At 39.7% G+C, this 25,000-nt stretch overlaps 1 protein-coding gene across 1 annotated transcript in view; it reads right to left on the bottom strand.

Moving 5' to 3' along the window:
• SDK1 (sidekick cell adhesion molecule 1) overlaps window positions 1-25,000 on the bottom strand; it is a gene marked incomplete at both ends in the record, with an annotated part of 418,553 nt that overhangs the window by 69,699 nt on the left and 323,854 nt on the right. Inside the window, 7 exons of the mRNA XM_082312411.1 lie at window positions 1,799-1,988; window positions 2,266-2,381; window positions 8,243-8,480; window positions 10,389-10,539; window positions 12,964-13,073; window positions 21,376-21,497; window positions 23,294-23,485. Of these exons, the coding sequence (XP_082168537.1) occupies window positions 1,799-1,988; window positions 2,266-2,381; window positions 8,243-8,480; window positions 10,389-10,539; window positions 12,964-13,073; window positions 21,376-21,497; window positions 23,294-23,485 (1,119 nt within the window). The remainder of the gene's footprint in view (window positions 1-1,798; window positions 1,989-2,265; window positions 2,382-8,242; window positions 8,481-10,388; window positions 10,540-12,963; window positions 13,074-21,375; window positions 21,498-23,293; window positions 23,486-25,000) is intronic.

Genomic DNA, 25,000 nt, shown 5'->3' with positions numbered 1-25,000 from the left:
CCAGCGCACCCTACAGTGTTTTACTGCACCTGTGAAACACGTTTAGCAGGATGCTCTGACAAAGGAGCTCTGACCTCTGTGAGAGTTATCTCCCAGCGGCGTAGCGGGGAGTCCCTGCGAGCCGGCCACATCACCGCTAGCTAACTGATTACATACTGTGAAGCAAGTCACCAAGCTGCCTTTACAGAGAGCTATGTGTCAGCTTAATCTGCTTCATACCTGTTGGAATTGAATAATATCTCCTCTCTGTGTCATCAGCACCAGCTTTGAACTGCCTTCTGATTTTACATGTGCATTTTAAACACTTAGGCCTGAGCAGGAGAACCTGAGGCAGGTGAGATGCACATTAATACAGACGGCTGGTGGCTGCACTGACCATCCCAGGTTCACAAGGTGAGGAGATGCTCATTCATACATTAGCATCCGTGAAATTTCCCCTTCAGCACAAATTCCACCTGCATTACCCCTGATGATACTTTTAATTAAGTTGAGCCCAGAGGAGACACAACATATTTATGTCAGGGGTAGGGAGATGGAAGAACAATTTGTATCATTTGCCGACATGCACTTAAGCAGGGAACTGCTATAATGGGGTTATCTAAACCAAACAGTTTTAAATATTTCTCATTATAGTCTGATATGTACATTTCAGTGAGTGCTTTTTCTCTCCCTGCAGAGTTCTGCTAACAGTAATTTCTCTTTGTTTCCTTTCAAAGAAAAGCCAAGTCCCCACACAGGCAGTGGGATGAGAAAATGGCTAAAAAGATGTGAGGGCACTGCTGTCCCTGTTCCCCTCCCTGTTCCCATCCCCGTTCGCTCTTACTCCTTCTCTGCACTCCATAGAAAATGTCTTGTTAAGCCAGAAGTCTGAATGTGTTTTCCGCTGAACCAAACTACCTTAATGAAGTTGCTTGTAGAAACCAATGTTTATTCCATTACTATTGAAAAGATTTTGATGAAAAAGGAGAGACTTTTTTTTTTTTTTCTTGTTCATCTTCATTGGGAGTAATAAATAGAAGCCTCTCACACTGATATTAACCTTCGTTTAATACTGAAAAGGTAGTGAAACTAAAAGTAACTTTAGCACCTGCAAAGCCAAAAATATTTTAAGAGTTGAACTAAACTTCTGTAAAACCCCATCAGCAGGAATGCTCCCACCACACGGGTGTGTTCAGACAGCACCGGGGCGAGGGGCTCGCTTGGGTTCCTTTGCCACATCAAACTGCACGTGGGAGTCCCTGAGCTCATGGGGAGCGCTGGAGGCAGTTGCAAAAGGAAGCTGGTATGATCATCTTCCAGGATCAATGCCTTGTTCTTTTGGGAAAAAACTGAGAACGGACTGCTGAAGTTGCAAATTCCATATCTCTCCTTCAGTCCAATCAGACCCAGATTTGTTTATTGCTTTCAATTGCAGCACTCTACTTTTTTTTTTTTTTTTTAGAGCATGATTGAACTTCAATAGGAATTTATAATTGGGCTCTAAAAATTGTCTTCAATAGAAATTGTCTGCACCCAGATTCAGAGTACAATTTTAGATTTTTTTCCTCTTCATCAGCTGCAGGGAAAGAGGAAATGGGGGACTCTGGTTTTCCGTGGTTTTGCCAAATCCTCAGCCCACGACCAATGGAATATTGCTGAGTTACACTAGGTAGGGATCAAGTCCTTTAGGTTCAAAGTTGAAAAAAAAATTCCAAATAGCCTTTATTTGGGCTGTCATCTACACTTGCATCACTAAAAGAAAGCAGTGTTAAAAGGTTGGATCAAATAAGATACTTATTTTGGTAATCTGTAAACTTACTGTCATCCTTGGTTCTTTCTATAACTGCAGGAGAGCTGGGGACTCCATCTCCAATACGAGTGAATGCCAGTACCTGGATCTCATAGAGCACGTATTTCCGCAAGCCAGACAGCAGGAAAGACTGAGTGTGGTTACCTCTTACTATTTGGCTCTTTGGTTCAGAGTCTAAATCTTTTGCTTTGAAAAGTATCTGCAGAATAAATGTATATGAAATATAGAAAGAAAAAGATCGTTACATGAGGGCTGAAAAGAGGGGTATGCATTTTAGATTCCTTCCTTTTCACAAAATATAAAATGAGATTATACTCACCAGTCACCCCTTTAAAAACCAGCACACTTCCTATATATTCTCGATCTGATTTATGAATAATATAAGTATCCAGCAGGTGAATAATAAATAACATATGCCAAAACATATCCAGGTAATGCATTAAAAATTAAGTAAGCATGAAACTCCAGTTGCTTACCTTGTAACCCAGGATGAGACCATTCTGCTCAGACTCAGGGACTGTGGTCCATGTCAGAAGGATCTGGGTTGAACTCACGGCTTCAGCAGAGACATTCTCAGGAGGAGCAGAGGGAACTGGAATTACACAGCATAGCCAAAAGCAGAAATAGGTAAGACATACTAGATAATTTTGCTCCATCTCCTTATCTGCTTGGGATTGTTCCAGGATCCCATAGAAGAATATTCAAATCCAAAAGGACTGGAATAGGTTCTAGACAATCCCTTCTTCTCTTATATTCATTTTACTACTGTGTATTTCAGCCTGCTTTGCAATTCCTTGCCAGTTCATCTCAGAAATCACAATGTAAAGAGCTAAACATTTAATAATAATCAGTGTCTATATATAGACAGTAAATATAGGCAGATATAAATAAATGTCAGGTTCTATATATTTGCAGTAATTAGAATCAAGTTTAAATTGCTGGACTTCTACAGAAGTCTATCTCCTAGTATTTCTTTCCCATACATTTTATTTCCCTATGCCAAAAGCTAGAAATCTTTCTGAATGGGAGTTTATCTTATGGTATGATCTGTTCTAACAAGAAGTTTTACGCCACCCTGGCTTCCTATATTAACTGAAAGGAAATTATAGCATCTTGTCTAGAGTTAGCAATAATTTCAACCACTGGATTGCACTCCCAGTTCAGTAAGAAGTTCTTTAACCTCTAAGCCTTTTGATTATGTGATAGTGCTCAACATTTGCAATACATCAATTATAGATGGATACATTAACGCAAGGTGTATTTTCTGGGACTGAGTGTTAATGAAAGATATGCCTATTTCATTTATGTTGCAAAATTGGCTCTTATGAAACTAGAAACATCATCAGAACTGATGTCACAGGAACACTAATTTTCTCTGACTTGAGAGAAGAGCACACTTGCATTTTCTCATGCCATTAAAACTCTAACCGCTGCAGAACAACGACACAACTGCAGGCTTTTGTAGGCAGGCTTAATAGTATGCCACGTTATGCAAGCAGAATTTGAGGCTATTTTTAAGAGTTCACATTTTATGCTGCCCTTTTGCTTTTTTTTTTTTTTTTTTCCCCTGTGGCATTTCCAACATCTGAAGGGTACAATCTTTTCTAAAGCATGATACACCTGTCAGACCTCAAGAGAACATTTCACCAAGTTATGTTACACAAGCACTTAGGGACAGTAAGGCTTGATTGGGTCCTGAATATATCACAAAAAGGAGCACAAATCTCTGCCAAAAGTAATGCTTTCCTGGCTGTCCGAATGAAAGAACAGATCTGCTGTTTTGAAGGTGAGCTCCTGAAGCTCCTAGCAACATGAACAAGATAATGAGTATGACACCAGAATTAATATAAATTGAAAAAAAAAATGCACCGCCCCCCACCCTTGTGCACTCAAGGTTAACTGCAGAGATAGTCATTTCTGAAACAATTTCCCTGTTACCAATTATTTGGGACATGCGAAACAGAGCACCATCACACAACACTGTAGCAGACTAAAATCCAATTTTTTTTCCCCTCCAACCCTGAAGTGCCTTTTTTTAAAATCTTCTCCTAGATTTATCCCCCACAAGGATATAATTACGTTAAAGGAAAATAGATTGCCAGGAGCCATGAATGTCTTTGGATAGCTGCCATAACTTTATCTGTAGATCTTCACAAAGAGCTACTCCCACATGAATCACTTCTGGAGAGAGAAAGGGTGGAGGTGGGTCGCAGGAAACCAGAATGCGTAGCGGAAAGAAGCCCTTTCCAGCCACATTTATTTTTATTTTTATTTTATCTGGTTTGAAGCCTTTCAAGAGAGAAAAAGTTTCTTTCTTTTACAAATACTTCTTTTCCTCTTTGATCAGCAGCCACAAGATTTCCCGAATTCACAAAAGGTGGAGGCTGTGCCCGGGCTGGCCCTGCGTGCATGCTTGCTTTGAGGTGTGTGTACGATCACGCTGCTGGCAGGGGGACTCAAAAGCTAACAAAGGAGAGAATCGTCTATCTGAAGATTTATTAGCCCAGGCTCCTCTTAATTCCCAGTGACAGCAAGAGCAGCTAAATGTCCCCTTCTCGCTGGAAAGGAATCTAAGCCCAATGCCTAAATGGTAAAAATACTCGTGTTCATAGAGTGCGCTTTAATTCTCCAGTTCTCATATTAGTGTTCAGAATTTTATTTTAATATGGATGTATGAATTCAGGACCTGCAAGTGATATTATGGATCTTACTGTTGCCAGTCTTTTATCAAGTAACAGACTTTGATCGACCCTTTAAGAACAAGTTGAAACGTAACCTTCATTTCCCTGACCCCTCTCCTCTCTCAGGATATCCCAATTCAAAGAAATTATAGTTTGCTAAGACTAATTAGTGGCTTGAGAGAGGCATATAGATCCCTCTTTCCTCTGCAAGCTCCCTTCTCTAATGCTGCTTTCCTTAACTGTTGCACTGAAGACTTTGCTATAAGCTCCAAAGCCAAATTCTCATTAGTAAAACCCGCAAGAACTGTTCAGAAGCCAAGCAACAGTGTCCAAAAAAATCTCAGAGTTTTAACGAAATGAACCGGAAATACTGAAACTAAATGATGAGCTAATCCAGCAAACTGCCAGCTTCGTTATGTACTTTAGAAGATCAAACGTAGGAAATTAGAGTGTTACTGGCACTTTGCACTGGAACTTCAATAAGAACTCAAGTTTTTAAGGTTATCTGTGTTGGCATCTAAGATCACGCATCCTCTTTCTACATCTGACATAGCCATATTTGATATATAGCAAATGATGATGTTTTATGTCTCTAACTGGGCCAAAAGCAGCTTTTAATAAGCTAGCCTGTAGTCTGGCTTCCTAAGCAAGCTAGATAGTGGGATGCAGTGGTTCTCTCCACTTCTGCAGCTCATTTTAGCTGAACATCCATCACTGTTTTTTGAAAGTAAAAATGAAGCTGGCATATTGTACATCTGCCATCAATTAAGAAGCGCAAATTTAGAGCAAGGTTCATGGCAAAAGTAGCATAGCTGCAGTACACAACCATTTTGCCTATAAAATTAGATACCGCAGGCCAAATTCTCAGCTTGTATAAACTGACAAATCCCTGCAGTGACACTGGGCCACATCTGAGTTATCAAGCAATGCTTTATCACACCACAGTAACTGCTTCATGAAGGTCAGCCTCTGAAACATCAAGAGATTGATCCTTGCCATAGATATGTGACCATGCTTGTATAGTAGCTGATTTTGTAAGACAAGTATACACATGCTGGTAGCTGAATATTAGGAGCCCAAAAATATTAAGGCACTGGGTTAGCTGTATCTGAGATGAATTGTTTGAAAATAAGGGGGTTTATATTTAAAAGGAAGCAGCCCTGTCAAGGTTGTTCTAATATATTAGAGGTCTTCGCATTTTCTTGCTTTCTCTATATTGTACCTACTATAATTTTCAATTTATTGAGTGGAAACTGAGCTTATTACTCTGCAGTTATTTTACACTGTAAAATTTAATGAGTTATTTAATTTCTAACATTAAAAAAACATTTTTGGATTGATAAAACCTGTCCTGGTCAAAAATCCTAATTCATCCCCCTCCATCTTCAGCTGCTTGAAACCTTATGCCAGATTTTCATTTTAGGGTTTCCCAACTGTTTTCTAAGCCTGGGTTACCAAACACCACAGCATTATTTATTCTCTCATAGTTTCTGTGGTTTCAAGATGTTTTATATTCAAGAGCTTCAGAAACCGTAGAGTACCTACGGCATGCTCTGTTACTGTGAGCATGTGTGCTCAGCTATTAGTGATCTCATCACACATCTGAGAATAAACAGAAGTGTTCAAGTACAGCTTTATTTTTAATGAAGATTTTGGACTCCAGTGGCTGTACTGTCATTAGGCACCACAAGCTGATCTAGTGCCTGGGCTCTAACTTCTTAGGCTCCTTCGAGAGTGTAAAACACAGGACCACGAGTTCTGCCAATGAACCACCACGTGATCCTGGCTGAGCCACCTCTGGCCAGCTGTGAGGGATGTTTACAGTCTGCAGCACCAGGCAAAACCAACTTCCTTAAGTCTCTCTATCTACAAAATGGAAATAGAAATATTTAGGACATCTGCTTTTAAAGTACTTCGAAAACATAAGCGTTAAATAGAATTTTTCCTCATAGTTCAGAAGACAGACCTAAAAATGCTTTGACCTCTCTCTCTGGCATTAGATATCTTTTATTTGCATTTTAACCCAGTTTGTCTGTGCATACAGGTTAATTGCAGATTCTCTGAAGTTCTCTCACGCAGCTTGCTGCTATGCCAGCGCTTCTTGTATATTCTAAATCTAAGAAGATACAGCCAAAAGTCTGAGCCCTGACTTGCTCTATTCAAGGAATCAGATGTTAGTATCAAAGAAAACACATGAAAAAAAACAAATGAGTCCTTATGGCCTAGATCACAGCTTTGTGTTATTTTGATCCTGGTTTCTGTGTGCCTCCTACAATCAGTTTCAAGTCAACCCTTCTTTTAATACTGCAAGAGAAAATGCCAAATACACACGTAACCTCTGATCTTTAGATGCTGAGCAAGAGAACTATAATCCTAAGGTTTTATGAAATCACTTAATCTTAGTATTTACTACATTTCAAAAGAAGCGTTTGAAGAGCAGTGGAAAGGAGAAAGTGGAGAATGTGGTATCTTTTTATTATGATACAGAACACTTCAAAACTATTTTGTCTGGGTCATGCTATCTCTAACTCCAGCACAAGCACGCCTTGTTTAAAATACCTCTGGCAATAGCTTTCCAATTACTACTTCCCAAAAAGCAACACTTTAATGGAGGGGGATGACTTTGTTTAGCCTTCTCCTCAGCTACTTCAAAGGATCTGAACCAGCAGACCAAATCCTGCCACGTAAAGCACGTTCACGCTTTACACCAAGTAACGCCACATGGTACAGAGTGCACAAACATGCGTATGTGTGTCTATAAGTGCAGGGTATGCATAGAATTAAATTCCAAAACATGTTTAATGAAGAAAAATAGGAAAAAAAAAAGAAAAAATAAAAATGTTGAACCTTGAATAAATACAGGTCACAAACAGCTTCTTATTATTAAACTTTTAAACCATATATGTCATCCATTTTGTTATTCACTTGCAATATACATTTTCTTTTATCAGGTGCATGTAGGGTAGGTTTGGAAGTAGGTTTGGCAGAATTTAATTGGCAGAGAGCAGCTTTTCAAGATCTGTCTTTACTGTTGCTACTAAGCTAACAATAATTTACTGTTGCCTGAGATTGGGAGTTTGCTTCTGATATTTGAAGTCTCTATGCTGGTATGGACAATTCAGCTCTACAATACAGTACTTGTGCTCTAGGTTATGTCTATATGCGTGCTGTGTCTATATAGCCTTGTACACACAATTTTAGAAGGCAGTTCTGAAAACATGTCATCAAAAGCTCAGATAATGATTTTATTTCTATATGGGTAATCAGCTCTCTAAAATAACTTGTGCCCTTTTAGAAATATTTGGTGCTTGAAATAAAATTTCAGATAACCATGACTGTAAGAAAATCTGCCCCAGCCTAGAAGCAGAGAGGGAAAGGGAGAGAATGAGGGGCAATGGGGTACCAGAGAGGGAGAGGAACCACGAGAGACCTGCTCAGCCAGAGAAGGCTGTATGCAAGCTGCTCGTTGTGTTGTCTGCACTGCTGCCAAACGGGGGCAGAAATGGGGAGAGGTTGTTCTGTTTGCTTTAAATAAATAACCTGCAGGTTTATGCGTGAAAGCAGGGTAGGAATAAAATAAATAAATAAATCCCTCAAATGTTTATATGTCTTTTTGCCTTCAGTGCATCTAGAGATTGTGCTTTTTTCTTTCATTTTAGATTTAATGGATCAACAAGCAAAAAAAAAAAAAAAAAAAAAGCTGAACAAAAGGGCAGAAAATGCAGAAGTTCTCGGATGTGTCCTTCAAAGCAGACATGGTGCTTTGACTTACCGGACTCCCGTGTACGACCTCTCACTACTTCACTCCATGGTCCTGCCCCGATGGCATTGAAAGCCTGGATCTGCAGTTCGTACTCTGTCCACTCCTCCAGATCTTCAATCGTGTACTCTCTTTCCAATCGGTCATTAACAACCTTCATCAAGGTGGGAGACTGCAGATCCACACGCCAGAACTTTATCCTGTACCCCACTGACTCTGGATTGCCATTATACTGCGTGTCGGGGAGGGGCTGCCAAACAACACAAAGAAAAGCACAATATTCCTATCCAGAACAATTTGCCAGGGCTTTCCAAACTGTATACCATGGCGGTCTGAACTCATATAAAGCCATAGATTGAGAGTGATTTTTGGTTTTATGTTTCACGATCTCTAAATTTCTGTGTTGCTTGAAATTTTCTTTTAATTTTTACCTTAATTTTGAACCAAATAGATATGCTCACACAACTATGCCATTTGCTGTGGGTGTATCAACAGAGATGATACGAATACAATCTATTTCATAGCTTTGTGATTAATTATGGAAATGAATGATAAATTGCTGAAGCATGTGACAAATTCATTTATCGTACATTTTTTACTTTTTTTACTGACTCTCTGCCTACTCATTTATCAGCAGAGATTTATTCTGGTATTCTAACTCCCCAAGCAATTTCAGAGATTAAAATATGAAATCATTAGCCTACTTCATGAAGTTTAGAGTTTTTTCTCTGTAAAACTAACTACATGATGCCACGGATGGCTGAGATTCAGTTCTGGATCACTGGGAAAGTTTGATACACATTAACATTTCACAGCTTAGAAGACTGTATCCCGCAGGCAAGCAGGGCTAGAAATGTGACCCTTATTCTGTCAGAAGGAAGGAATTCCTAGCTCCCAGGGGGACACAGATTCACCTGCAGGTCTTGAAAAAAAGAGATTAAACACTTTCAAATACCGATGTTATTAAGCATGAAAAAGGTATGTCAGGTCATTTTTAGCTGTGGCTGTTGCTCCTCCTGAACCCTGCACAGTTTGACTTATGAAAACCAGGCTTCCAGGTATCACGACAAGGAAACGCAATCTTAAAAATGTTTTAAAGTCTCTTTAAACAACCTTGAGCTAATTTTGATGTAAGATACGTAGGTCTGGATGTAGTATCAAAGGTTTAACAACATGGGCATGCTATTCACAAGGTAAAGCCACGAGTGAGTTATGTGGGTCCTATCAAATGAACTGCAATGGCTTTTCTATGGATAACGAGGTGACACCTTCAAGTTTGATGTTTTGGTCTTTCAGTGTTCAGAATTAAGTGCAGTGTCCCCCTGAGAAACTGGAATTATTCCTTTCTGATGGGAAAAAAACCCTCTTGTTTCTAGTCTGATTTTGACTTCCAGCCACAATGAGTTTATGCATGGAAAAGCTAACATTTGGGCAAAAGGAAACCTGTGCTTCATCAACTTCACACCACAGTAACCCCAGTGGAAAATTCTGCCTAACAGGGGAAAAGAAAAAACGTTCTGGATCAGGTTAATTGCCAAGTAAATCCCAGTGTGGCAACTCCGCAGGTAACCGAGACAGTCAAAGGGGCACAACAATGTCATCAATCACTGCATCTTCGCAATTAATCATTTCTTTCTACATTTTATCTCCTAACTCCACATCCTTCCACATAAATACAATCTTCCTACAGGAGTGTAGCATGCAAACTTTGCTGCCTTTGAACCACAGCTGTTCAGTACCTGCAGGATAATTGCCAATGGCCAGCGTGCACCTTCTGGGGACTGTTTTGTACAAAGCAAACAACTGAGCCCTAGGAAACTGCAAATTGGCTCAAGTATTATATTCCTGTCCCACATGTTGACCCAGACTGTGGAACTAGAGAGTCTCAAAAGCCAAGGTTTTACAACACAGGCATATATTCCCCTGATGAAGTGGCAGAAGTAGTGGCAGTAGGCAGTTTAAGTGATTAATAAGGCACTTAAAGTAAGTCTCAGTTTCCGACTGTTCTGAAAAAGGAAATAATTTTGCTGTTACTCCTTATACCAAATGCAAGGAAAAAGCATTCCTGAGTGCTGGCCTGACTCCCTGGAGAAGCAGCTGCATCCCAGGCACCAGCACCCGGCTCCCCTCCACCCCCCGTTCCTCCTTGCCAGCTCACCACCCATCGCAGCCACAGGCTGGTCTCGCTGGCCGTCCGCACGGTGACGCTCCCGGGGGCAACATCTGGCGGAGCCTGCAGCGTCTGGATGACACGGGAGGGCTGGCTGAGCGGGCTGGGGCCCACCACGTTCACCTGCCGCATCCGGAACCTGGAGCGGAGGAAAGACGCGATGCATGCTGTAACAGCTCAGAGAATGGTACCTCTCTTTCCAGAACAGGAAAAAGATGGAAAAATACAAATTAAGTCTGTCTAAATGTTCCACAAAGGTTGTTGCATGCAGGTCCCCTTTGTATTCACTGCTGAATGCTTTATGGTAGCCGCTTTCAGATCCTCTCAGGTATTAGAAAAAATGAAAATGAGATTAGCTTAGGGTCTATTAGAAACTTAGGTATTTGTGTGAGAAATTTATGTTAATTATACCAAGCCTGATGAGCTTATGCTAGCAGTAAGTGATTTTCTCTTGCGATGCTTGTACAATACATTCAGAAAGGTATTAAAATATCAAACTTCAGATATTCTCATTCCCTGTCAATATAAAAAATATACTAGTGATAACATTTCCCCTCAATTACTGGTTGAAAGAAGCTGATTTATCCCTGTGCTGCATTTTCAGCCTTCCTGCATAAGAAAGATTAAGTTATTTAATATGGATATGCGTCTTTAAAAAATACTCTGTCTGCTTGAAACCATCTCTTCTACAATAGAAATTCCTACTGGGTCACAAAAGATTTAGAGAAATCTTATTTTCAGGAAGCACAAAATAATTAAGACGTGCTGTACATTTCAGATACTCTCACCTGTCACAAGCAGTTAGAGGTATCCAGCACTTGCACATAAATATGTGACCTGTTCATACTAAACACAATTTTTGGACCTAATGACTGAGCCTGGGAAAAGGGTGAGCCAGTCAACACAGCAGTGTTTATTTATCTGCTCTGATCTCCCTAGAAAATGCATTAAAGGAAACACGTTAAACAAATACTGTCCTTGATTTAATTCTCAGACATTGGCACAAAACATAGAAAAGAAGCTGGCCGATAAAGATGTGGTCTGATAATTGGCTCTTGTGATGTATTTCCTCAGTGGGCAATGACTAAAGCTGACCAGAGGACAACAAATCCATTTGGCAACAACTTTCTAGGTTTCAAAAAAATTATATAATTGCTCTACACTGAAACAAAACCAAAAAAAGCTCATATCTGTGCATGCATGAGTGAAAAAAACTAGGCAAAATTCAAGGAGCTGCTTTACAATGAAAAAAAAATCAGAGGAGAACTGGAAGTGTGAAAGATCCCAGCACAACTGGGATCACTCTAGAATTCAGTGGATACAAGAGAGAAATGAGATGTAGCAGTAAAGTAAACCAAAAAGTCTAACAACAGAAAAAAACCCCACACCACCACCCCCAAATTCCTCATTATTTTTTATCCCAAAGACATTTCTCCATACACCTGCTAGGTGTGCCAGTCTTTCTTATTTTGCATGGACATTGACTGTTGAACTCTGGTACAACCTGCACTTTACTATTCACCTCTGCCTTTTCAGCTTCAAGGATCCACCTTTATAAGGAGAGCACAATCTTCTCAACCCAAAGACAATTTTCCTAAACCTCTACACCAGAAATCTCTGCTCAAGTTCAAAAATTTTCAAAGAGCTTTTCGTAAAATGTTTAGCTCTTGAGGATGAGCTGTAAAACACTTCAGTGCAGAGTTTGTGAGAAATTCAGTTTGTGAGAAATTTCCTAGGCTTCTGACTAAGGGAAGAAGATCAGTGTACCAGCACTGAATTAACTGTAAGTTATATGAGCTCTACTTGGTTACACCTACTACTAGCTCACAGCAGCACATGGGCCAGCTAATAGGCCCTTCAGCCAGCACAACATGGACAAGTTTCTAGTAAGCTGATTTAACACTTGCCACTGTATCTCCTTGCAACCAGCCTTTACATTAGCAAGCTATTTCATGAAAGTATTTTTCATTAGGATTGAGTACTTCAAATTCTCAAATCTTGTCTATAACTAAAGCAACGCATCACTTGAATTGAATTGATTTAAAAATCAATCTCATTTAACTGGGGTGTACCCATAATGCAGATTCACTTCAATCAGTTTAAGCATTGCATATATCTATTAAGCTTAACTAGGTAAATTCTTATAAACAAGGGTTTCATCTAACTGATGTTACCAAGTGAAGCTAAATCAATAAAATGATGTTTAAACTGATGTAAATATGGAATTACAAGTTTGCACCAGTTTAACTGCAATTGATTTGTCACTGACTGATATTATACTGGTGCACCCTTTAGATGAGGGAAGTCACAGGGTATCAGTTACTTATAAAAGCATTTCAATGTGCACTTGGATTTCCTTTTTAATGTTACAAACTGGATTGTATGTAAATTACGATTAACAATATCAGACAAGTAATTTTAAGTATAAACTATGAAAACAGCCAACCTTTTCCCTTTTGTTCAGATTATAAAACACAGCCAGCTGTTTCTGATTAGGAAAGCTGTTCCATGCTGTTATTTACTAATTTTTTTCATGCTGCAGCTAATTACCTGCTGTTCTTACCTGTAATGAGTGTAAGGAGTAAGGTTCGGTACCTCCAGCATCTGAGCATCAGGTTCATTCTCCACCTCACGAAGACTCACCCACTCTTCTTCATCACCCAGTACCCCAACCTGTACATGGGAAAGGTAAGAAGGAATACAAAGCAGAATATATATATATAAAAAGTATTACATATATACATAACCTTTTTTGCAATGTGTGTTATCACAGCAGTGGAAGGACAAATGCTTTTAAATACATATTATCCAGTTAATATTAATTTTTATATGACAAGGCGCTAGTTATTTGTGAAGTCACAACACAGCCAAGTTAGCCAAGTTTCCTTGTACCTGTTGGGACTTCATTGGGATCCTCTGATAAGATCTATTCCAGAAAAACACCATGACAGCGCTAATACCCTGTTCAATCTCACTGCCACAATACCAAAGTATCAAGTAGTAATAGAACAAAATGAAAAATAGCCTTGATAATAACTCACAGGAACTGACGCATACTAAGTAAGTCTCAAAGGAGGCAAAATGCCACAGAAATGAAGACAGAGAAACAAGAACAAAGTCATAGAACAAAAGTGTTTTAACCTCGTCTGCTGGTCTGCACTTAGACCAGATTTTTCCATGCGCAATCCTTTGTTTTAATTAATCACAACATGTTGCCCAACATAGTCCCTCAGCTACAGCAGTGTTAAAAGTGACAAAATGGTGATGCAAATTGAGAGCGTTACTTTCCATAGAGCTTTCTGGAGATAAAATGAGGATGAATCAGGACTTAAAAGGAAGTCAACAAGGCATGATAGAAAGGCCAGAATCTGACCTGGGACCCTGGAAGATGGCAGCATCAGCAGGCGGGGTTGTGCACGTAAGAGCCACAGGAGGAGTGTGGAGAAGGAGGCAGAAGAGAGATGGTAGATGGCTGGGCTTCACTTTGGAGATTATCAAGTGCCGAAACACAGGGGATCTTAGACAAGACTCCCTGATACAATTCCCTAGCACTGTGCACATTTACTCTGGTGTTTCAACCCTACCACAAAGGGCAGTACCTGCAGTCCAATTCCCGCACCCTATCCTGGTATCCACAATCACGGGCTGAAGGATATTAGAGGGTACATAGGCAGCTGTTCCCTTTAGTGTTTATTTACAGACTTAATATCCATAAAGATGCCTAATGCTTTTTTAACCTACTGACACTATCTACTCCTGCAGACTGCTGTGGCAACAAATTCCAGAAGCTCACAACCCCCTGTGTAAAGAGCTATTTCCTTTAACCTTTTTTAAACAGATCCATTACGACTTCTGTATGCTAGTTACAGCCATAGACACCGTCAAAGCACTCGATAGGCAACATAGCCCAAAGTATCTAGCATACCCTAAGTACTTCAAATAGAAAATTATGTTTCATTCACTCTTTTTTTTTTTTTCCTTCAGGAGAAGCAGCCTGATTTATTTATAGATGTTTTAGTTCTTCGCTCACCCAGGACTTGATATGCTGCATATTTATGTTTGTGCATGAAGAAATGACACAAGGAAAATTAGGCCAAAGAAATAAGTTCTGCATTGCACTGTGAAAAGAAGCCTCTGTGATCTTCCTAGTGGAGGACTGCTTTCATGGAGGGATGTGGTTGCACAGGTCTTGATGGGCCTTTCAGTCTTGTTGGTTATCAAGGACACTGCCACACACCGAACAACATATAAAACAGATGTCAGTGAAGATTATGGGCCTTTTAAAATTCCCAGTCCCAACTGAGCTCCATAAATTTTAGTAAAGTCCGTGGATGCAGAAGCTTAAGGGAAGCAAGCCGAGACAGGTCTGCATGGTAAAACAGAACAGCCCTAAACTGAACCCAGAGAACAAAGAGGTGATAAAGAGAATTTTAAAAAAAAACAACCCTACATAAACAAAGAAAGGAAGAGAGGGCTGATTTCAGTGAGGGAAACATAGAACGCTTTTTATTAAAAGAGTTTTTGTTTAATACCGTAGAAAGTCTATAGTAAATGCTTATTTTTGCAAAACTCCTTGCTCTTAACAGCACCACCTCAAAGTGCTGCAGTAATTGTATAGTGACAATCCACAGTGCTTTGGAGGCTGCAAATAATCTCCAGTAGTGAGTTAGTCTTCTTTTTGTATTCTAAGAACAGTAAGAGCTTTTTAAAATATTTATTACATAGCAAAAAAAAAAAAAAAAGACCACAGGTTTCAATCGTTATGCAGCAGCAGGCAGGTCATTAATACACATTAAGGACCACATGGTTCAGAGCCAGAGGCCCACAGGGCTGTGAACAATTGACATTGACTCAAGCTTGAGAGGTGTCCAAAACCCCCCGTTTGGCAGATAGACATTTACCAGCTGGCTGCAAAGGTGGAAATATTAAGGATCTTTTACTGATTGAAAAGCAGCAAAAGTCTCTCTGTGCCCAGGACTATGGCAAGCCCCTTGAAAGCTATCCCAGAAGACAGCCTTCTGGTTTTGAATGCTCTCCCTGCTAGGAACGATGGGTGCAGCCTACGAGGAAATGCCAGATGCCCACCAAGCCCGGCATGTTGGTTGTTCCCAAGCTCCGGAACCAGCTGGTAAACAGGTTGCCACTACCTCTATTGGGAGGTGGGGGACCCTGGGCAAATGGCAGTGCGGACAGTCCCAATTAACCACTTTTGGACTAATTTTCTGCCGAAAGGTAATGACAGAGAGGCAGCAAAAAAATCAACCACAGGTATATTTCTGTGATTCAGCAAAAGATTTTAAGAAAAATAGATCAGGAACTTGCTATAGTTAGAATAATACCTCGTAATGTTCCCAGGATCTGATGCCAGCATTTGGGAAACTAACTCAAAGGGTTAGATCTTCTACTGAAATCAGTAGTATAATTTAAGTGTGCTTCTTTTGTGGGAATTTTTTCCAAAGTAAGAAGATTGAAGGGTAAACAGCTGTGGGGTAGCTTGGTGAACAGCCTGGGGACTTCTGCATGACCTCTGACTCGTGTGGCTGAGAAATTCTAGGTCACTGCTACTCAAAACAAGTTTCACTTATTTAGCAATAATCTCAGAAATTAGTCTTGGAAGAGAATCTTCAGTAATGAACTTCTATATTTTTAACTTCCACAAGATGTATAGTAGATTCCAAGTTTCAGGCTCTTAAAGGAAAAGGAAATGATTTTTGCTGAAGCACTCTGATGTCAGATCAGAGGAAACATATCAGTTTCAAGAATCAGAGTACAAAGGGATTCCCACAGGGCAAAAAGCACTACGGGCAGTGGTAAGGATAAGAGAGTCCTTTGAGGGGCAAGAGAGTCCACTATGAGCCACTCTGCATAAAATAAAGTTAATTTAGAGGCTTCTTTCTTGTAGCTGCTTTTTGGATAACAGTGTATGCAAACTTCAGAAAAGGATTATGTTTGTTGACAGAGGCACACGTGTGCATTGTTTTAGGAGGGAGATGAGAACACCAACTGCTTTTCTGTTACCTTAAAACTCCCTAAGAAATGCACTCTGCATCTTAACAGTTCTCCGTACAATAAGGCCATGATCCCCGGGACTGCCACAATAAAAACACCTATGTCCACCAAGACACTTCATACAATTCTTGATAATGATCAGTCATCACAAGTTAGCGCATATTCATTCCCATCTCTCAGCTGTTCCCAAGGCATTACATTCAATAAAAGGGCATATTCATTTATTATTACAGAAATGAGACAGTATAAAACGATACTGGAAGTGATGTCAGAACCCTTTATTTCTCTATGCATTAGTTTCCTCCATTTCTAAAAAGGAAAACGTTATATGTTTTATAAAGTGACTTAACATTTTCTGATGGAATGCACTATATGAGCAAAGTTGCAGAATTTTGACTTAAAAGATACTAAAATTAATTAAAATCTGGAATGAAAAAATCATTTGCTGTGATATTTTGTATAAGACAGTAACACTTCCAAAATTTTGAGCAGTTACGAAGTACTAACTGCAGGAAAGGAAAACACAATGTTTCTGTACATTACAGAGGTACCCTGTGTTCTACTATAGTTCAACATATGTCAGAGTTTTCATTATAGAGGTCCATAACTCACACATTTGAAATCACTTTGGGAGAAATTCAGTTCACAGGATGTCAGCCTGGGTGCAATTTTTTTTCTTACAAAATCCTTAAATCGATTCAGCCATTTTTGATTTAAAGATTGGCAAAGGCATAAAATTGTCAGAGTTTCAGACACTTTATTTACCAGCTCCAAAGTAAAAATGACACCAAGAGAATCACCTCGTACAATGGATGAATCCTATCTGGGTCACTGACTTAACCCACAAAACCAGATAAATTCATGGTTCAAGTTACATCGTCTTTCCCAGCTCACAGCTTTACAAGCGAATACAGCAACAACACTTTAAAGGTTTTACTACTTTGAAACTCTGTTACCGCTTACCATGATATTCATACAAATCTCTCTAAAACCAGCAGAAAGGCTTTAAGCAAAAACTCTCTATATTAGCCCACGTACTCATGGCTCCATGACTTGCAATACCTCTTCGTAAGCGGCCTTCAGCTGTTCCGCAGGTCTTCTGCTGTCTGCATAACAACATTTAATCACCAGAAAAACACACCAAACTCAGCAGAAGTTAGCCCAGCTTTTCTAATCAGCCACTGGAAAACTTGGTGCTGTGGGGCGAGCACCTACCAAGGCACAGTCAGGATGATGTCACTTATGTACTTCTCCTGAGAAAACCCCAGGAAAAATCCACCACAAGAATAAGCAGCTGAAACTGGACTGCAGCAGACAGAGAGTGCAAACACAAAACGACATGAACAACAGCAGGGATTCAGTGCCATTCTTGGTTGCAAATTGCCAGAAAACACGTCTACAATATATACTCTAACTGCATCTGAGAGTACAGGATGATTGGAAGGATTTACTGGAATTCTTTGGGGATGAACATGTTACCTGTGAGTGTCAATGCCACAAGACAGTTACTGCTGGTCCTTCTGAACAAGCGTCAGCAGAACCTTTATATTACATTAGACCCTCTTCTCTTTAGATTATACTGTAATGTAATGGAAAAACAATGTTAGCAATATTTTTTAAATGGCATTGGTACTTTTTTGTAGTTCTCTGTTTGGAAATCTAGTTTCCTCCAGTCCTCTGAGCCTAGATGGAAAGATGGAAAAGGAGCAGCCTAGTGATTTTTAAGAAATCCCTTCAGAAGTACAGAATGAAGCTTCACTAGAAACACAAAAATGGGATTTTTAACGCTTGATATTTCAGTATCTACCAACACTAAAGTCTTAAAGACCTGATTCTCCTCTCATGTTCATTGACATAATTGAGAATTAGTTCCACAGCGGCTCCCGTGAATTTACACCCCAGCACAAAAAGCAGAAGCCAAGGCCAGATGTACAAAATTTCACGTCAACTGGAATTCCCAGCTGTGTTTTTCATCCAAATTGTTCATGAAGTATCAGGCTTCAAAAATGGCACTGAGCCAAAATGGAATATTTGGGAACATTGTCTAGACCTGCCCTTATCAAGGAAGCTTTGTGCCACATAACGGAACAAAGAAGAAAAATATGTTGGTGGCAGCTTGTTTGCGTGTGTGAATATAAAACAGTTTGTCTGTAAGGACTCAGACATTCCGAGTAAAGGGTATATTCCCAGTAGAGATGGAAGAGAAGACACAATATATAAGGGATATCCAACATAAAGCTATCACCCAGCTGTACAAACAGAGGGGGACATAGATGAAGAGCACGACAGTACCATCTGTTTGTTGGTTGTGCTTTGTCGTGAACCCACTGACAGCAGATGTACAGCCCAGAAGGAACAGACCTGTGTGGGGGACATTGACCCAGTTCTCCTCCTTCCAGGAGAGATCATGCTGTACAAGGTCTTAGGAAACTGCAACGCATTTTTTCCAAGCTATTAGCTGTTTTCAGCTACTCTGCACCCTGTTGCAAACTTTCAGAGAGGCTAATGTTCAAACAATTTGTGAATGGATGGAGATTTAGTCCCCTGTACCTGCTTGGACAGAATCTTTATTCTCTAATTCAACTGATTAATTAAAAAGTACACTAGAATGCATAGATTGGTGTTTTATAGTTAAATGTGATCCCCATAACTCTGAAATACCACCTGCTTTAAAATCATAGTATGCAAAACCATGCCTTAAGTGGCTTTTAATTTAATACTAGGGCATGAAACACTTAACAGGGCTACTAAAAGCTGGCCAGTGAATGAAAGATCCAGAAGGAAAAAATCCTTCCTATATTTCTGTTTAGAAAATACTGTTGTAGGTTTGGTATAACCACAGCCCTTCAATCTAACATAGTCCTAAGGAAAAATTATTGTTGTCTATGCTAAAATACAGATGTTGCATCACTAGTCTGTATCCCAGCACAGACATACAGAACAGACAACATGAAAGGCATAAGCGAACACTGGGGTGTCACTGGCAGCTGTTTTGTGAAAGCTTGTGTGTCTTTAAAAGGTATGCAGAAAAACCCATGAAGTCCAGAGGGCAAGTCCACAGCAGCTCAGATCCAAGTCAGGACGGAGGCACTCCTGCCCTCATCTCTGCTCCCACTACCATGTTCTCATCCCCTCCCCCTGCAATGGTGCTCTTCTGATCCCACACACAGCCTGTGCAGGGAACTGATCTGTCTGAAACTCATTTGTTCTTGGCTGGATCAAGTCTTGTAGCAGCTCTGGGTATGATCATGCCAGAATCAATGCATGTCGAAGGCAGGAGTAAGAAAGTCTTGGTAAGAGTGATGGGGATGAGGAGAGGGAATGGGAGCAGGACAATGAGAGCTCTGGTTTAGACTGGCTAAAGGTGCTGTGAAATTGCACTTTAAGAGAAAAAGAGACTTTGAGGGAAGTGCTGGCAGAAAGGGGCTGTGAACAAAGGATTATATGCAGCTGTCATCCTGGAAACAGGATTTGCTATATCCTTAAGGAGTCACCAAACTCTCTGCATACCTGAAAAGATTTTTGTTAATCATGTGAGCAAGATTTTTTTTTTAATATATAAAATCCACTTGGAACAACATTTCTTGTTGTGCCAAAGCTAAACAGCGAGGTATGGTGCAGAAGAAACTTGCAGGGTAGCTGTGGTGAAAAGAACTGCCCAGACTCTGCGAAGACTTTGGCTCTGCCCCTTCCCCAAATGAAGCAAATATTCCTGGATCCAGGATCTAACAGAACCACTAACCCCTCGACTTTTCTAGCAATGCATGAGATGCTGATGAGGGTTTGTGAACATGAAAGTTCCTCCCTTCTCTCCCTGCACACCAAGAACCCTTCAACTGCTATTTGTACTCGGGGCTCTCCAAGGATGCAGATGAACTTCATGGTAATTATTATTGCCATTTTAAAGCATGCAAATATATTTCATTTCAGTGGTGTTCTGCAACTCACAGAATTAACAAATTCCTAGCAATATCAATGTGGTGCTCCGGCACAAAAACGCTTCTCAGAATGTGCCAAACCACCATATTATAGGATTTCAGTGTTTAATTCTGTAATATGCAATAATGTGTATGTAAATGGTACAAAATGTACCAACTTGTTCACAACAATCTCATTACCAAGTGAAGTGATTGTATCAACATGTCTAAGTGGTGACGGTGATTTAAGAAGTCCAACATTTGGTCTTTAAAACAGATTATATTATTTATAAAGATCTGTGGGTGGAAAGGAAGAAGCAAAGCTCATCTGTCAGGAGAACAAATGAGGAATATATAACCCCTCCAAGGCATAATGACAGCAGAAAGAGGGATATTGTTTAAAGCTGATGAAGAATAGAATTCATCCTATTCATATCTAGAGGCCTGGATAGAAAACCTCAGTATATTCCATTACAAGATAGAAAAACACACTCAGTCTTATGAATAATTGTATCTTTAATGTTCAGTGCAATTCTTGCTACACTTCTGACTCTGTGAGATAATAATTCCAGGTTTGCATCTGGTTTCAAAATACACTTAGCAGAACCTAAACACAAGTTTCAAATGCTTTTTTAAATAAATGGATGGACTTAAGCTCTGCTGTATGTGCTGCCTATGATGCATCTGGTGTTCTTCTGAACCTAAACAAAGTTGCTTTACAAAAATCCATGCGAATTATTTAAAGATAAACATTTTCACATATATATATATTATATATCATATTTTTCTTTTGTTCCTGTGAACAGAAGTTACAGCATTCACATGACCCTTTTCTCACTGGCTACTGCACAGACATTTCTCAGCTAAGCCTCTCAAGCTCCCTTGCATTCCAACCTTTCCAGCACACCCTGAACAGCTACCACCAGGCCATTTACTGAAGAGCTTTGATCCAAAGTTAAACAAAAACTGTAATCCACACAGCAATTCACTATTTAGACCCTTTTTAACCCCTCAGAAACTTCATTAAGAGCTTTTTGTCAGGGACATACCTGGCCTTCGACTATCCACTTGGAGATGGAGGTTTTGCCATCATACCCTGGCCGGAACTGAAGCGTGGCAGAGCGAGGGCTGATGTTGGAAATCACCAGGTTGGATGGAGCACCTGGAAGTTCTGAAGAAATAGAAATGTAAATGAGAGATGGAAATGCTCTTTGTCTAGGGCCCAGTAACACAGGTTGACATTCTGTGTTTCAGCATATAAAATACCTTGGTAACAATTATAATAGAGCAAATAGCTGTGTGGTTTTTTTTTTTCTTTTTGGTAGAGTATTACATACAGCTTTACTATTTCTGCTGCTCTGAGCATGCTCTGCATTTTTACAGATCAAACGAGAAAAGAAAGAGCCCATCTACAGAATTACAGCTACTATTTTAGAAAAGTTGCATAACTGACAAAGCGTGGTGGCTCAGGGGGGAAAGTAATTCCCAGCTCCAGATCTGCCAAGTCACTTGCCAAGGCACCTAATTCCACTGTACTTCTGTTTCTCCAGAATTAAATGACAATAATTTTTACTTACTTCTTAAAGTACATACAACTTTGATATATTAACAACGGAAAAAGACTCAAATTTTGCGGTAGTGTATGGGGAAGATTTTGTGATTCTTATGTTGACCTATAATAGATGGGTTTAAGAGGGCATTTCTGATGCCTGAATAAAGTAGATTAATTTTTTAAAATTTCTGTTGCAAATAAAGAGGGTGACCTTCTACAGGGGAAAATCTGCAGCCCCAGTCAGATCTTTGCCTCACATCAGTCAAGCTTACAGCAGCATTTACATTTTTTAATAATATCTGAATTATCAACAAAAGCAAGCCCAGGAAACAAATTAAATATAGACTGTTTAGAATAAATTCCCAATAGTACCTGCATTCGTAAGTACTCAGTAATCATTCATAACGTTGTACTATGTGCAAATGCAACAGGCAAAAAATGGGCAGCTTTTTGGCGTACATTTCACGAATATGCACGAATACACAATATTTCTTGGTTCTTCACATTTGTGGGAACTGTGATCGATAAACTAAGCCGGACCAAGTAGGATAATGCTGTTATCTGGCTAACAACAGGGAGCATGGCATTGATCTAGTCTGCAGCTTGTCACAATTACCTACGATTAGGGAAAAGAAAGGCGAGCATACTCCAAGACATACAGAAAAGTTCAAAAATACTGGAAAAGGGAAAAATTGCATTACCATCAGTGATGTACACTAACTGCTCCACTTTGGAAAATTCTACTTGTATAATCTATAAATTATCTGAAACTGCTTGTTTGAGGTAAGAATTGGCTTTTTAGTTTGCTTTCTACACTGGATGAAGGACAGTACAGAATTTTAAAAACAAAATGCAAAAAGGCTAAATTAATAGGTGCCCAAACAGTACCTCAGACAATGCAATACCTCCTCCCAAATCTTTCTCAGGCCACAACTCCCAAATCTTGTAAAGAAGATTTTAGTTTCATTAGACAAATGTCCTCTCATAGGTGACATAAGCTATGCTACTTATAAATGGAAAAACCTTTCCTTTTTAACAGCATCCAGACTCTATTTTTGCCCCAAAGCAACACTTCTCGAATTGATTCGAGCTTCGTTCTTATGTTACTTTCTAAATGCCAAGAGACTCTGTATTTTATCCACTTCATTACTTTGTCCATTCCTTCTGCCATCCCTACAATTTTTTTTTGTATTTGTATTAAACAGCCTCAACTTTCTGGTAATTTTAAATTGTGTGTTCAGGTTAATTTTTTAAACTGTTCTAAAAATTAAATTTAAATTATGTGGTAAAGAATTCCAATGCTTTATAAATAAAACTATTTTTATTATTACTGAAACAAAGTAATTTGTCATCTTTGGCATATAGAAACATGAAGAATCAGCCCATTTTGATTTGTTTCATGGAGTTTTGCCAACCTGGGGGTACACCAGAAGAGATGGTGGAGGATGTCACCCATCCGCTCCCTTTTGCCGTCACAGCTGCCACCTCGATTGTGTAGGTGGTGAGAGATGACAGCCCCGTGATCTTGTACTCCAGCGTCGTGTTAGGTAGCGTGCGGGCAAGACGAGATTCATTCCTGCCGTACACCTCCCAGGAGATCTGGTACCCTGAAAAACAATTACACAGAAGTCAGGGGGCCATAGCAGTGGTGGGGTCTAGTTTTTCTTCTAAAGCACAGTTACACAATAACCCAGAGATGGGCAAATACCTGCTGCTGCAAGATTTGCTTGTGGTCAATGGTTGTATAACTTGTTTCCTACTCTACTCCACTATGGTCACCTTTTACAAGCATAAAAAAAAAGTTGAAGTAAACACTGGCTAAAATACCCAAGTATCTTTCTAATATTGTTATTTTGAATACGCAATTGATGTAGGTACCCCATGGGGTATCATCTGCCCATCAGAGTACAGATGGGGGAGGACACAGAGTCTCAACAGTCTGTCTCTTTTTCTATGACTACACAGTGCTGGCTATGAAATGGCTACGAAACCTGGGGATAATATCACAGAAGGGTGGACTTTCATTTTGTGAACTCTACGAAGCAAATAGGGAGAAACACTGGAAAATAAAACATTTTCTCACCAGCTAGAATATCTAATTAAAAATCTACATGTGCTTGGTAGGGCTACTCCCTTTCCAGGCTGAAGTAACCTTCACTGCTGTATATCTAGTAATACTTACAAATCCAACAATAACAATCAGGCAAGAACATTGTGGGAATCCTCTAGGAACTGAAAAACCTCTACTCCCCACTGCTTGTTCCTCGCACAAATCCTTTAGCAGGGTGAATCATTATCCTTTCTTTCAAAACCATAGTGTAGCCAATGTATTGTCCAAAACTGCACTCTCCCTGACCTCCATATTATTCTTCTATCATACCCAGGCTTACCTTTTTATCACTTTTATAACCATTTGCCTTCCAAGAACTTTTGAAACTTTCTGTCTGATTTGCTCAATTTTACCTCCAAATCTGCTTATCATCCTCCTGCCCAGTCCCACTTTATTCTCGTTTGAACCCATTTGAACCTTACTGTGCCAGTCTCCAGAGAGCGTGTCTGAAAAGTTTGCTTGATTGCAGCTTTCTTTGTGATGTGACTCAGGGAGGGGAAAAAAAATACACATAGCTCTTGAATGCCTGTGAAATGGAAGTGAGTGAAAAGGACTAAAAGAAAGGAACCCCACTGAGTGAACCACGAGGCGAGCCGGCTAGAGAAACTCCCTACTGGGTTCCTGTTCCCATCATCTAAGATGGCAAATTCAGATCAGTTGCGGGGCTTGAGGGGTTTTTTCCTTTTTTTTTTTTTTTTTTTTTTTTTTTTTAAATAAAGCCCCGTGATAAGCTGATTAACATATACAAATTGATGTAGCAAAATACCTTATGGTATTCATCAACAAGGAAACATCATCTCATGAACTAAAAGCATAGCCAGACAAATATTTCTGTGAGAGTCTGAGAGGTGTGAGATGTTATCCTTCCTCTGGTGCTAGCTGCCATCACAATTTTGCATGAAAATGGGTTCGAAGTACTCACATAGTCACTAATTATGTCTCGGGTGAGGGGGCAGTGATAAATAGATGTGATACTTCAACAATTCCAGCTACACCGCAACCACTTGTCTGC

This window comes from Platalea leucorodia (genome assembly GCF_965183815.1).
Source record: "Platalea leucorodia genome assembly, chromosome: 5".
In the NCBI taxonomy this organism is placed as follows: domain Eukaryota; kingdom Metazoa; phylum Chordata; class Aves; order Pelecaniformes; family Threskiornithidae; genus Platalea; species Platalea leucorodia.
This window is presented reverse-complemented; position numbering and strand designations above follow the sequence as displayed.